Below are 14,783 nucleotides of genomic sequence, written 5' to 3' on the forward strand. Positions count from 1 at the left end.
ATACATACATTAAAACATTAATGTGCACACCATAAATATATTTTCATTTGTCAATTAAAATCAATGGATAACTATTTGAAAACATTTTTAAAGGCTGACCAGGCTGGGCACGGTGGCTCACGCCTGTACTTCCGGCACTTTGGGAGGCCAATGCCGGGGGATAACTTGAGGTCGGGAATTCGAGACCAGCCTGGCCAACATGGTGAAACCCCGTCTCTACTAAAAATACAACAAGTAGCCGGGCATGGTGGCACATGCCTGTAGTCCCAGCTACTTGGGAGGCTGAGGCAGGAGAATTGCTTGAACCCGGCACAGGCTGCAGTGGGCCGAGATCGCGCTACACTCCAGCCTGGGCAACACAGCAGGACTCTGTCTGGGGCGGGGGCTGGGGTGGGGGAAGGCTGGCCAACCAGCCTGTTCTGACAGCACATCTGCACAGAACATGAATCACGGTACCGGCAAGTGACCGGCCCACTGCAGAAGCATTGCTATGTATATACCTCTGCATACATTTTATCGTTTAACCCTAACACCTCTCCAAACCAGACATCATCTCCTTTTCACAGATGTAGAAATAGATTCAGAAGAAACAGATTAAAAGTGGCCAAACAGGGATATTAACATAAGCCTGGCTGACTCCAAAACCCACGCATGTTCTCCACTCCATCAAGCTTCTTGGACTTACCTCAACATGGAAGCATTTTCTGAACAAACCAGGGATTCTCAATCCTAACTTGAAGTGGAGACATTATAAAGCTTCAATTCCATCACACCAAAAAAACACCTTAAACTCCACCAAGACCCAGCAAGCAGAGCCTCTCGGCAGGCTAGGACTGAGTTCTTCCCAGAAGACAGGTCCAAAACACAAGCTTTTCCACCTTAACAATGGATGTCTCCTGACCCCTTCCTCCAGAAACCAAATGGCCAATCTGATGCCCACTTCAGCTTGTGTCCTCCCTCTGTAGTCAGACAAGGAGGGCTCGCTCAGCTTGCATTTCCTTCCTGAAGAGTATTCACTACCTCTCTTGTTCAAACACTACGTATCACTCAATATTCTATTCCTTCTGCTCTCAAATGTTTACTTTCTCTACAAAAGGAGGTAGAGAAAAACATAGCCACCAACTAATTAAAAAAAGCATCTTACCTCAATTAAAAAAAAAAGCATTGAGTTAAACAAAATGGGTGATAGTTCTTTAAGAGCTTGACAATACAAATTTAAAGTTAAAAGTTTAAGTTAAAGTCACTCTCTGATTTTGTTTTCTTTCTTTTTTTGAGACGAAGTCTCGCTCTGTCACCCAGGCTGGAGTGCAGTGGTGCGATCTCAGCTCACTGCAATCTCCACCTCCCTGGTTCAAGTGATTCTCCCTGCCTCAGCCTCCCGAGTAGCTGAGATTACAAGCACCCACCACCATGCCCAGCTAATTTTTGTATTTTTAGTAGAGATGGGATTTCACCATATTGGTCAGGCTGGTCTCGACCTCCTGACCTCAGATGATCTGCCCATCTCGGCCTCCCAAAGTGCTGCAATTACATGCATGAGCCACCGCACCCAGCCTGATTTTTTTTTTTAATGCACCACTAAACAGGCACCTAAGCCACCTAGCATGCACACTTACAAGACCAAGCTCAGTGACTGACAACGTGCCAGCAATCTTATCCAGGTGATGGTACCCCAAGAGGAAATACAAATGTGAACAGCAAAGGGGCAGCTATCCACATCCCCCAGCAACAGGTTTAATGTTAAAACTAGTATTAGAAGCAGTAACTGAGCAAAGTAACTCATTCTTCAACCATTCAACAGATATTTGAGTGTCTAATGTTTACAATTTTAAATAGAGTGATCATGAAAAGGAGACACATGAGCAACACTTGAAGGAGGGAAGGTGGCTAACGATACTGATATCGAGAGATGCCCTGGCAGAATGAACAGCCACTGCAAAGGACCCATTTCTAGGGCCCTCCCGATCTTGTTGTAGACTTAATTTACTAGGAGTAAAATGGAAGCCACTGCAAAGTTGTATCAGAGCAGGGAATTATCCAACTTTCATTTTCACGGGATCACTCTGGCTGTTATGAGAATAGAATGTGTATATAAAGAAAGAAGAGAGAGATGGGTCAGGAGACAACTGCAATGATGCAACCGACAGATGATGATGACCTGGACCAGGGTAGGAGCAAAGGAGTGGAAAAGTGCTCAGGCTGCAGATATGTTGTGAAGGCAGGGCCAACAGGATTTCCTAAGGGAATGGATCCAAGTGACTTAGCAATTATGAATGCAAACATGTTTGAAGACTACAGTCCAAAGTCAACACTCTTACCAGCCCATTCTTCATAAGCTCTTTCTAGACAGCCTGAGAGGCTACAGAAGAAATAAAGAGTAGTCAAGGATAACCCCGAGGTTTTAGGCCTGAGCAACTAGAAAGATGAAGCCGTCATCAACTGAGATGGTGAAGGTTAAAGATTGAGCATGTTTAAGGGGTGAGACAAGGAGTTCAATACTGGAAATGTTGAGATTCCCACGATACACGGAGTTTGATAAAAAAATACTTAATATTTGGTTATTCTACAAACATTTGAGAACCTCTTCATCCTTCCTGTTTTTGGACATGTGTTAGCTTCAGGCAATAGTGAGGTAAAACAAAGTCCCTGATCCTGAGAGCTCAGTCTAGAGAAGATAGACTAAACAAGCAAGGACCACACAGGGCAAGGGAAAAAAATTCTGTAACTGAGGTCTGTTTAGGATGCTTTAGCAACATAGAAGAGGAGGCCCCAAAAAGAGCAAAAGAGCAACATCTGCAAAGGCTTGAAAGTGACAGTAAGCATACTGAAGGGTCCCAGGACCTTCAGGAAATCTAACTGGTATCCAGTTCAGATGAATGTTAGCAAACGGCAGGGGATGTCGGTCTTTCAGAACACCACCAAAGAAAGCTTACAAATGACTACCACTTACACAGGTTCAGATTCAAGAAGTACTTTGTGTGACCAGTGGTAACAATTACAGGATACTCAAGGCTAGTTACAGATCTGGGAAAATGTAAGGGCTTGTAAGGACCCTCTTCTGTAGATGAATATACAGATACTTAGTAAGTAGCAACAGTGGGCTGGAACACAAGGGCTGTGGTTTGAAAGTGTCCTCCAAAGTTCACGTGTTGAAAACTTGATGCTCAGTGTGGCAATGTTGGGAAGTGGGGCCTGATGGGAGGTGTTTGGATCTTGGAGGCACCACCCTCATGAACCGGATTAATGCCATTATCATGGGAGCAGACTCGTTATGACAGGGGTGGGTTCCTTATAAAAGGAACCTCTTGTTTGAACCTTTTGTGCACGAGGACACGCACTTCCCTCCCCCTCCTCTCCTCCTGCCCTTCTGCCTTCCAGGATGGGATGACCACGACACAGCAAAAAGGCCAGGTGTCAGACACTCAATCTTGGACTTCTTAGCCTCCAGAACTGTGAGAAATAAATTTCTGCTCATTATCAGGTATTCTGCTATAGCAGTACAAAACAGACTAAGACACCAAGCTACCTAAATCAGTTGTCTTCAAACTAGGGTACGTGAAAACTTCCTGAGTCACATGAAAGCAAGCATACCCTTTCACAATCAGGCTTCTCCCACTTTACAAAATAAAGTCCCATCACCCCTCCATTCTGAATCCATGCAAAAACGTGATCTAATATACTCGAGCTGATACTGGAAGATGAATGACCTAATGACTGAATAACAATTCCTTTTACAAGTCTGGAGGTTTCCAGTTTTCCTGCTTTCTACAAAATTAGAGGAGATGATTCCTATACACCAATAACAGACAAACAGAGCCAAATCATGAGTGAACTCCCATTCACAATTGCTTCAAAGAGAATAAAATACCTAGGAATCCAACTTACAAGGGATGTGAAGGACCTCTTCAAGGAGAACTACAAACCACTGCTCAATGAAATAAGAGGATACAAACAAATGGAAGAACATTCCATGCTCATGGGTAGGAAGAATCAATATCGTGAAAATGGCCATACTGCCCAAGGTAATTTATAGATTCAATGCCATCCCCATCAAGCTACCAATGACTTTCTTCACAGAATTGGAAAAAACTACTTTAAAGTTCATATGGAACCAAAAAAGAGTCCGCATTGCCAAGTCAATCCTAAGCCAAAAGAACAAGGCCAGAGACATCACGCTACCTGACTTCAAACTATACTACAAGGCTACAGTAACCAAAACAGCATGGTACTGGTACCAAAACAGAGATACAGATCAATGGAACAGAACAGAGCCCTCAGAAATAATGCCTCATATCTACAACTATCTGATCTTTGACAAACCTGACAAAAACAAGAAATGGGGAAAGGATTCCCTATTTAATAAATGGTGCTGGGAAAACTGGCTAGCCATATGTAGAAAGCTGAAACTGGATCCCTTCCTTACACCTTATACAAAAATTAATTCAAGATGGATTAAAGACTTAAATGTTAGACCTAAAACCATAAAAACCCTAGAAGAAAACCTAGGCAATACCATTCAGGACATAGGCATGGGCAAAGACTTCACATCTAAAACACCTAAAGCAATGGCAACAAAAGCCAAAATTGACAAATGAGATCTAATTAAACTAAAGAGCTTCTGCACAGCAAAAGAAACTACCATCAGAGTGAACAAGTAACCTACAGAATGGGAGAAAATTTTTGCAACCTACTCATCTGACAAAGGGCTAATATCCAGAATCTACAATGAACTCAAACAAATTTACAAGAAAAAAACAACCCCATCGAAAAGTGGGCGAAGGATATGAATAGACACTTCTCAAAAGAAGACATTTATGCAGCCAAAAAACACATGAAAAAATGCTCATCATCACTGGCCATCAGAGAAATGCAAATCAAAACCACAATGAGATACCATCTGACACCAGTTACAATGGCGATCATTAAAAAGTCAGGAAACAACAGGTGCTGGAGAGGATGTGGAGAAACAGGAACACTTTTACACTGTTGGTGGGACTGTAAACTAGTTCAACCATTGTGGAAGTCAGTGTGGCGATTCCTCAGGGATCTAGAACTAGAAATACCATTTGACCCAGCCATCCCATTGCTGGGTATATACCCAAAGGATTATAAATCATGCTGCTATAAAGACACATGCACATGTATGTTTATTGTGGCACTATTCACAATAGCAAAGATTTGGAACCAACCCAAATGTCCAACGATAGACTGGATTAAGAAAATGTGGCACATATACACCATGGAATACTATGCAGCCATAAAAAATGATGAGTTAATGTCCTTTGTAGAGACATGGATGAAACTGGAAACCATCATTCTTAGCAAACTATCTCAAGGACAAAAAACCAAACACCCCATGTTCTCACTCATAGGTGGGAATTGAACAGTGAGAACACATGGACACAGGAAGAGGAACATCACACTCCAGGGACTGTTGTGGGGTGGGGGGACGGGGGAGGGATAGCATTTGGAGATATACCTAATGCTAAATGACGAGTTAATGGGTGCAGTACACCAACATGGCACATGTATACATATGTAACAAACCTGCACATTGTGCACATGTACCCTAAAACTTAAAGTATAGTAATAATAAAATAAAATAAAAACTTAGAGGAGATGAATGGCAAGCTAGTTGATTCAAAAAATTCACTGTATTTTCACATATAATTTCTAAGGTAAAAACTGAGTCTGAGTGACCTTGATATAACAATATTCTGTCTATTTCCATCTAGTTATTTATGTCAACACGGTTCCTTAAAGCTTAGATCTATACAAATGAAAAATCTTATTCTAGTATTAAATAGTAATTATCCACAGAATCATCAAATAATTGGGGGTGGAAGGCTCTATCTCATCAAGATGCTTTCTTCAAAAAAATGTATAATATATCCATTTGGTTTTTTTGGTTTTTTTTTTTTTTTTTTTTTTTGAGACGGAGTCTTGCTCCCGTCACCTAGGATGGAGTGCAGTGGTGCAATCTCGGCTCACTGCAACCTCTGCCTCCTGGGTTCAAGCGATTCTCCTGCCTCAGCCTCCGGAGTAGCTGGGATTACAGGAACCAGCCACCACGCCCAGCTAATTTTTGTATTTTTAGTAGAAATGGGGTTTCCTCATGTTGGCCAGGCTGGTCTTGAACTCCTGACCTTGAGGCCTGCCTGGGCCTCTCAAAGCGCTGGGATTACAGGTGTGAGCCACCGCACCCGGCAGTATCCATTTGTTTTGATGAATTTTATACTAATAAGTACAGTAGTAATGCAATCCAAAAGAAATAAATATTTAGATTCATGAGAACAGGAAATAAAATTTTAATGTATACTTCTGTCACATGTGATAGAATGACCAATAAAATATTTTCAAGCATAAAAATAAATGAAATTAAATTAATATTTTGCAGGGGAAGTGGAACTGAAATATGATTGAGGAAAAAAGAAAAATGAACATTTCTGACTCAGATAAGAGCTTGTTCATCTACATGTTTTAAAATGTATGACAATAGGTCAAATTATTAGAGATTTAGAGCCCATCAGATACATTTAAAAGAATAATGAAACAATTGTTGTTTTTAAGTGTATATTTACAATATATCAGAAATTACTTCCTTTTCAACTCTTTACTTATAATGAAAAAAAACTGATGTCAAAAATATGTGATGGGGCCCAGTACAGTGGCTCTTGCCTGTAGTCCCAGCACCTTGGGAGGCCAAGACAGGACGACTGCTTGAGGCCAGGAGTTCATGCCAGCCTGGGCAACACAGTGAGACACAGTCTCTAAAATAATAATAATAATAATAACTAATTTTAAAAATACATATTTTTACAACATATAAAAATACAGATTTTATAACATATAAAAGGTATAATATTTTATAACATATAAAAATGTATATATTATATGTGCAAAATGGGATGAAGAATTCCCCAAAATTCTCTTAGTGGTTATGAATGCAAAAATGTCTTTTAGACCATAGTCCAAAATCAGCACTGTTATCAGCCCATTCTATTACAAGCTTTCTCTAGACAGCCTAGGAGACTAGAAGCCTGCAAAGGGCAAAGACAGCGCTCATCTCCACTCCCAGGGAAAAGCAATCCCAGAGACATAGAACTTTGGACTTCTAGAGGACAGGCGAGGGAAAGCACAGCATGCTAGCTGAGATGACAAAACGGCCCTTGCTCCTTGCTAGTCAGCCAAAAAAAAAAGGTAAAAATGTCAGACCAAATAGCATACTTACAGGCTGAATAAAGAAATAAAGAAGCACAACTCTACAACCCACACAAAATTTTTATGTTTCTGCCATGCATGTACCAGGCAAAATTCTTACGAAACACTACATTGGACAGGAAGAAAAAGTACTGCTTGCTGGTCACCTGTCCCATAGGGTACTGAAGGTTAAGTGTGGGCATTCACAGAAATACTGATTTTCCTGTAGTTTCACAGGGAGAAACCAAGTAAAAACAACTGCTTTAAAAAAAAAAACAAAAAAAAGAAAGAAAAAAACCCATGTTATGGAAAGAGTATTGCTAATAGCGAGTTGGCAAAGCAAACTGAATTTTTCAGAGTTGTCACCTTCTCTCATTGTTCAAAATTCTCAGGCATACATTTAGAACCATTGCCCCCTCATCCAATCAAATTACCACTTATGAGGCCTGAAAGCCTAATGCTGGAGGGCTGTATATGGTTCTTTATACTTTTCAGGTTATTATATTAAATTGCCTACTAATTGTACTTTTTTTGTTTTTTTTCTGAGATAGGGTCTTGCTCTGTTGCCCCAGGTTGGATTGCAATGGTGGGACTAAGGCTTACTCCAGCCTCAACCTCCCAGGGCTCAGGCAATCCTCCCACTTGAGCCTCCCAAGTAGCTGGGACTACAGGATGAAAATTTTCTAGCTCATTTTAACGAAAAGCCATAGCATCACTGGAGGATGGGAATATCATGATTTAGTAAGTACTACAAAATGATGACTTTCCTCTACTTGGATATTTTTAGGGGTAACTTTTTCAAATATGATAATCATTAAATAAAAATTCAGAAGACTAAACTTAGAACAAAACCTTCAGTCTTGAATGATCACCAAAACTAACACCACCAAGGTTATCCAAGACTCACCAAGTATTAAACAAGATTTTTAAAAATAAAATGTCTTTCAATCTTCAGTCACAAATAAAAAATATTTTGGTATCAAAAGATTTTATACCATTAAAGAAATCATGTTTCTAAATGTTTCCTTTTTCTCATTTTTTATTCCTACTTTGTATGTCATAATTATATATGGGTTATGCTTATATATTTTATATATATGATGAAAAGATCAAATGCTTTCATGACAAATCAGCTTAATGACTGAAATGGTTTAATGGACACGAAAGCATACAGACATATGCATACACACTCACATATAAAAGTATACTCTCAACCCTTTTTTATTGGTTTTAAAATACTGAAATACAAGTCTAAGATTTAGAGACCGTAAGTAGTTCCAACAGCACCATCACAGAGCCCACTAGCAAAAAAGGTCAGGTCTTCAGCAGTGAAATTCCCAAAGACAATCTGTCTCCATCACAGAACCTCATAAAAGCGAGATTTGGCAAAGAAATGACATGAAAGCAAATGCTATGTAGTGAACTGGTAGGTGACCACAGACAGAGTGAGCATCAGAAATCATACTTCAAAGACACTCAAGGAACAAAGAAGAAATACAGCTTGAGGAAAGGCAGCAGGATAGGAACTACTGGAGGCAGCCAGACCCAGGGTTTCTTCTTCATTCTACCAGACATCGTGCTAGGCATGGCTCAGTGAACAAGCAGGAGAGTTTCAGGCAGAGCAGACAGCAAATGCAGACATCCTTGGCTGGGGGAAAGCCTGCCTTGCCAAGAGTGGGCGTGGCTGGACTAGCTAGGGTAAGGGGGAAAGGGAAGGAGGTCTGAAGGGCCAGATCACCCCAGGCCTTCCCAGCCATGGCAACAGTTTGAGGTGACGGAAAACACACAATGCCATCTCTGAGAAAAACAGCAAAAGGACCAAACCAGCCCCACAGTCCTGGGAACACCTGATGGGAAGGTGTGGAATACGTGATCTGGCTGGATGGGGATGGCGACTGAGGTTCCAGAACAGGGCAGTGGGCACCGACATGGGTCAGCACATTCTGAAGCATTCCAAAAGCAGATGCTGACTCACGGCCAAGCCGCACTGAGGTGGCAGTCCACACCTCAGAGGGGACGGCATCTCCTCTCTTATCCTATATTGGTCACACACAGGCCAACCTCCCTAAAAATACTCACACGAAGAGGCCACTGCTTGTGGAGAAAGTTCAAAACAGGTACAGATTTTAAGAAAAAAAACCAGCCGGGCACAGAGGCTCATGCCTGTAATCTCAGCACTTTGGGAGGCTGAGGCGGATCATGAGGTCAGAAGATGAGACCAGCCTGGCCAACACGGTGAAACCCCGTCTCCACTAAAAATATAAAAATTAGCCAGACATTGTGGTGGGCGCCTGTAATCCCAGCTACTCGGGAGGCTGAGGCAGGAGAATCGCGGGGGTTGTAGTGAGCCGAGATCGCACCCCTGCACTCCAGCCTGGGTGACAGAGCAAGGCTCTGTCACAAAAATAAATAAAAAATAAAAAATGAAACCCTAGATCCTAATCCCAGTCCTACCACTAAGTCAAAAGTTCCCCTAACCTCATCTTCCATTGTCATCTACCAGTAAGGAAGACACGTGACTGACTTCGAAGGGAATAGATAATCAAATGGTTTAATGATAAAGTGACTTGGTGATAAAAACAGTGGAAGAAGGCGGGGCGCGGTGGCTCACGCCTGTAATCCCAGCACTTTGGGAGGCCGAGGCAGGCGGATCACGAGGTCAGGAGATCGAGACCACGGTGAAACCCTGTTTCTACTAAAAATACAAAAAATTAGCCAGGCATGGTGGCGGGCGCCTGTAGTCCCAGCTACTCGGAGAGGCTGAGGCAGGAGAATGGCGTGAACCCGGGAGGCGGAGCTTGCAGTGAGCCGAGATTGCGCCACTGCACTCCAGCCTGGGTGACAGAGCGAGACTCCGTCTCAAAAAAATAAATAAATAAAAAAGACTAAAAGCCATTACAAAAAGACCACTGAGCAAAACTGTAAGTGAAGGCAGTTCAGTAAGATGGTCTGTGTGCATTTGGCTGTGTAGAAAAATAAGGCCGGGCACGGTGGCTCATGCATGTAATCCCAATGCTTCGGGAGGCCAAGGCAGGCAGATCACCTGAGGTCAGGAGTTCGAGACCAGCCTGGCCAACATGGTGAAACCCCCACCTCTATTAAAAATACAAAAAAACTAGCCAGGCCTGGTGGCACATGCCTATAATCCCAGTTACTCGGGAGGCTGAGGCAGGAAAATTGCTTGAACCCGGGAGGTAGAGGTTGCAGTAAGCCAAGATGGCACCACTGCACTCCAGCCTGAGTGACAGAGCGAGATTCCATCTCAATAAAAAATAAAATAAAAAATAAAAATAATAGCCTGGGACCATATTCAGGGGCTAAGGGGATTTGTACTGTACTGAAGTGTTTGACCTGTACTGAGCAGTGGGGAGTTACCCAAGGTTTCAAAAAAGGAAAATGGCACAACCAGAGCTATTCCTAAGGAAGACCACTCTGATGGCAGTGTAATGGAGCAGATTTTTCTCGTTTCAGAGGCTATTTTAGTTGTCCAATGAAGAGGTCACAGAACAAGGAACAGGCAAAGATGAAAAGGAAACAGAACGGCACCTAAAAGTCACAGATATGTATGCAGACAAAGAAGTTTAGCCTGGGTTTTTTTCCCCCTTTTAGTGTTATCACTACACCTGTCCTTTAGAGGGAAATATGAGAATCTGGTTTGGTTTGGTTTGGTTTTGAGATGGGGTCTCGCTACATTGCCCAGTCTGGAGTACAGCGGCACCATCAAAGCTCACTGCAGCCTCCAAGTCCTAGGCTCAAGCCATCCTCCTGCCTCAGCCTCCTGATTAGCTGGTGGCACAAACCACCATACATGGCTAATTTTTATTTTTTCGTAGAGATGGGGTCTCTCTCTGTTGCCCAGGCTGGTTTTGAAGCCATCCTCCTGCCTTGGCCTCCCAAAGTGCTGGGACTAGAGGTGTGAGCCACCGTACTCAGCCATAATCTTTTTCAGTTTTTGTTTGAGACAGGTCTTGCTTTGTCACCCAGGCTGGAGTGCAGTGGCACAATCACAGCTCACTGCAGCCTCGACCTCCCATGCTCAAGCATTCCTCTCACCTTAGCCTCTAAGACCTGCAGCACCGCACCTGGATAATTATTTTATTTTTTGTAGAGAACAAGTCTCACCATGTTGCCCACGCTGAGAATCTGGTTTTTAACATAGGTCAAAATAATTTTCTTGACCCACCACAATTTTCATTTTATACAGACGGGGTCTCACTATGTTGCCCAGGCTGGTCTCAAACTCCCGGGCTCAAGCAATCCTCCTGTCTCTGCCTCCCAAAATGCTAGGATTATAGGCATGAGCCACCAGGCCCAGTCTTGGACTTTTTTAATAACAAAAATATCAATAATCTTAAAGGATGACAAACTATCAATCATTCGTATGTCAAAAATGTACAAACAAGCTTGGGCAACACGGTGACCTCGTCTCTACAAAAAATAAAGATGGCCGGGCGCGGTGGCGCACGCCGGTAATCCCAGCACTTTGGGAGGCCGAGGCAGGTGGATCACGAGGTCAGGAGATTGAGACCATCCTGGCTAACAAGGTGAAGCCCCGTGTTTACTGAAAATACAAAAAAATTGGCCATGCGTGGTGGCGGGCGCCTGTAGTCCCACCTACTTGGGAGGCTGAGGCAGAAGAATGGCATGAACCCGGGAGGCGGAGCTTGCAGTGAGCCGAGATCATACCACTGCACTCCAGCCTGGGCAACAGAGCAAGACTCCGTCTCAAAAAAATAATAATAAAAAAAAAAAGATTAAAAAGCCAGCCCAGGTAGTAGCTCACACCTGTAATCCCAGCACTTTGGGAGGCAGAGGCGGGTGGATCACTTAAGTCTGGGCATTTGAGATCAGCCTGGCAACATGGCAAAACCCCTTGTCTACAAAAAAAAAAAAAAAAAAGTTAGTCGGGCATGATGGTGCAAGCCTGTAGTCTCAGCTACTCTGGAGGCTGAAGTGGGAGGATCACTTGAGCCCGAGAGGTGGAGGGTACAGTAAGCCAAGATCTCACCACGGCACTCCAGCCTGGGCAACAGAGTGAGACCCTGTCTCAAAAACAAAACAAAACAAACAAACAAAAAAATTAGCCAGTTGTGATAGCGCCAGCCTGTAGTCCCAGTTACTCCAGGTTGAGGCTGAGGCTGCAGTGAGCCGTGACAGCGCCACTTACTCTGGGCTAGGTGGAAATGCGAGACCTTGTCTCAAAAATTAAATTAATAAATAAAAATGTACAACATGCTTTGAAAACTGCAGAAAAACGGACCCTTCCTTTCTTGGGAGTTTCTACACTCTTCCTCCTGGATGAAAAATAGCAGCGAATGAGCTCCTCCCATATTGGCTCACCACTATTCCCACCCCACACTTTACCCAAGTAACACCAAAAGCTTGATTATCAAGTTAGAACAGGTGACGACTGAGAAACACACAAGAACAAGAACAAGAACAGTTATCCACCTTTTAGGGTCGCAGTTTTCACCCTCGTGGTAACTAAATTATTTAGATGATTACCAAGATCATTTCGTTTCTAAAAGCTCATATGTAAGTTTAAGCCTCCTCCCCACTTTAGGAGGACTGGACTTCAGCTTAAAATTTGGACCCCACTAGATGCCAGGAAGGCATTGTGCTAGGAGGGCTGGGAAAACAGCCATGAACAACAACAACAAAAAATGCTCCCAATCCAACAGGAATATGCCAGAAGAGCAAGAATAATTCTAAAAGAACAGGTAAAGCTTCCTGAAAGGGCTAGCATTCTGGTTTTGCTTTGAATTACTAGTATAAGTCATAGTAAAGAACATATTCAAAAATTACAAATTTTTTTTAAAAGACTTCAAACAGGGAGCACACAGAACAGAAACTTCAGGACCTAAAGCAGGCCGATTCCTAACCCTGGGAGCTACGGACGAGATCAACTTCATCAATAAATAAGTCCAGCAGTGCCAGCCGCCGTGTCTGGCTGAGCTCCTTGCGCTAAAGTAGTCCAGACCAGGAGGGAAAAATGTAAAACCAAAATGGAGGAGGGGCTACTGACGAGTCGGTTCGGGAGCTAAAAACCTCGTGGCTCTTTCCTCATGGCGCCAACCAGCCTTCCTGCTCTGCTCTCCCCCAGTCGGGGGAAGCATCATCCCGCTTCTCCAAACCAGCACCCAGCACCCAGCTCTCAGGATCCCTTGAGGAACCCGTGCTCCAAATGAAGTTGGAAGGTGATAAACGGTGGGAAAAACAAATAGCCACATCTTAAAGGCTGTTAGGGGAGCAAAGAAAGAACCATCTGGGAGGACTCCACCCTTCTCCACCTGCAGAAAAAAACCCGGGTAAAGCTAGGAAGTCATTTCCCTTGTCTCTCCTTGCCTTGCTGATAAAACAAAGGAAACAGGCTCCTAAGAGGGTCAGACACCCATACGATGACCCCCTTCCGTGGATCCAGGACGCGTACGTCCCAGACACCGAAGAGCATGGAGCCAGTACAACTTTCTCATTGAAGCCGACCACGTTTCCTCTTATAACCTTAAAAAACAGAAGCCCCTACTATTATCGTTTCATTGATGTCACGGCACCTATTTGGCTCTCAGACTTTTAGCCGGAAACCCCTGTAATCCCCAGCCCTTGCGTGCAGCCCCACACGGGGCTCCCCTTCCCCGGAATGCCGCCTCGCGCGTTCCCGCCACCCTCGCCCTCTCGGCCGCGCTTCCCGGCTCGCTCCGCCCTCGGCCCCAGGCTGCGCCGCGGGGCGAGCACGTCTGTGCCAGACCTGGGCTGGGGGTCGTCCATCGGGAGTTCGTGGGGGATCCTGCGGAAAGCCCTCTCCCCCGACACTGGACTGCAAAACAATAAGCATCCGCTTCCCTTCCCTTCCCCCATAGGACCCCGGCCACAAGTTATTAACGCGGGGGAAGAAAAGCGAGGGGAGTACTCCCGCCCTGCAGTCGTGGCCGCGTACCCCTGGAATCTCCAAGGCCCGAGTCTTCGCCCGTCCCCGCCGCAGCGCCCCCAGGCCACGCGGGGCGCACTCGGCGCTGGAGCGCGGCCGGGAGCGGAGGCGCGCGGGCCACGCGGTGGCTGCAGCAACTGACACGGCCCGCGGCCGCCGGCACATGCGCCGCCCTGGGACACGAGCCTGGAAGGGAGCGCGGCCCCGGGCCCCACCGTACCTTGCCGCTAGCCGTTCCCCCGCTGACGCCTATAAGGAAGGGCTCGCCGCTGTTGGGCTGCTGGTGGTTCTGCAGGGTCTGCTCGCTGTCCCCGGCCATGGTTCGCGCCGCCCCTCCTCCCGCTGCCTGTGCGAACGGACGCACGCTCCCCGCCCGCGCCCGCGTCGGACTCCCTCCGCTTTCCGCAGCCGCCGCTGGGCGCTGCCGGGGCTGAGGCCGCTGCCGCTCGCCTGCGAGCCGCTCGGAGCCCGGTGATGGGGCTGGGTTTCCCGGAGGAGCAAACAGCCTTCCTTTGCCCGCAGCGGCTGGGCCGGTTTACATCCCAGGCAGAGGTCAGCGTGATGCTGCTGCTCCAATCCGGGCGGGCAGCGCGCTGCTATTCGCCGAGGCGGAGGCGGCGAGGCGTCTGGCCCCAGCCTCCGCCCCTCCCGGGCCCCG

At 45.2% G+C, this 14,783-nt stretch overlaps 1 protein-coding gene across 1 annotated transcript in view; it reads right to left on the reverse strand.

Moving 5' to 3' along the window:
* Window positions 1–14,783, reverse strand: part of UCK2 (uridine-cytidine kinase 2) — an 86,546-nt gene extending 71,763 nt beyond the window's left edge. Inside the window, exon 1 of the mRNA XM_030824037.1 lies at window positions 14,346–14,783. Coding sequence (XP_030679897.1) covers window positions 14,346–14,444 — 99 coding nt within the window. The 5' untranslated portion in view covers window positions 14,445–14,783. The remainder of the gene's footprint in view (window positions 1–14,345) is intronic.

Source organism: Nomascus leucogenys, chromosome 12, assembly GCF_006542625.1.
Source record: "Nomascus leucogenys isolate Asia chromosome 12, Asia_NLE_v1, whole genome shotgun sequence".
NCBI lineage: Eukaryota > Metazoa > Chordata > Mammalia > Primates > Hylobatidae > Nomascus > Nomascus leucogenys.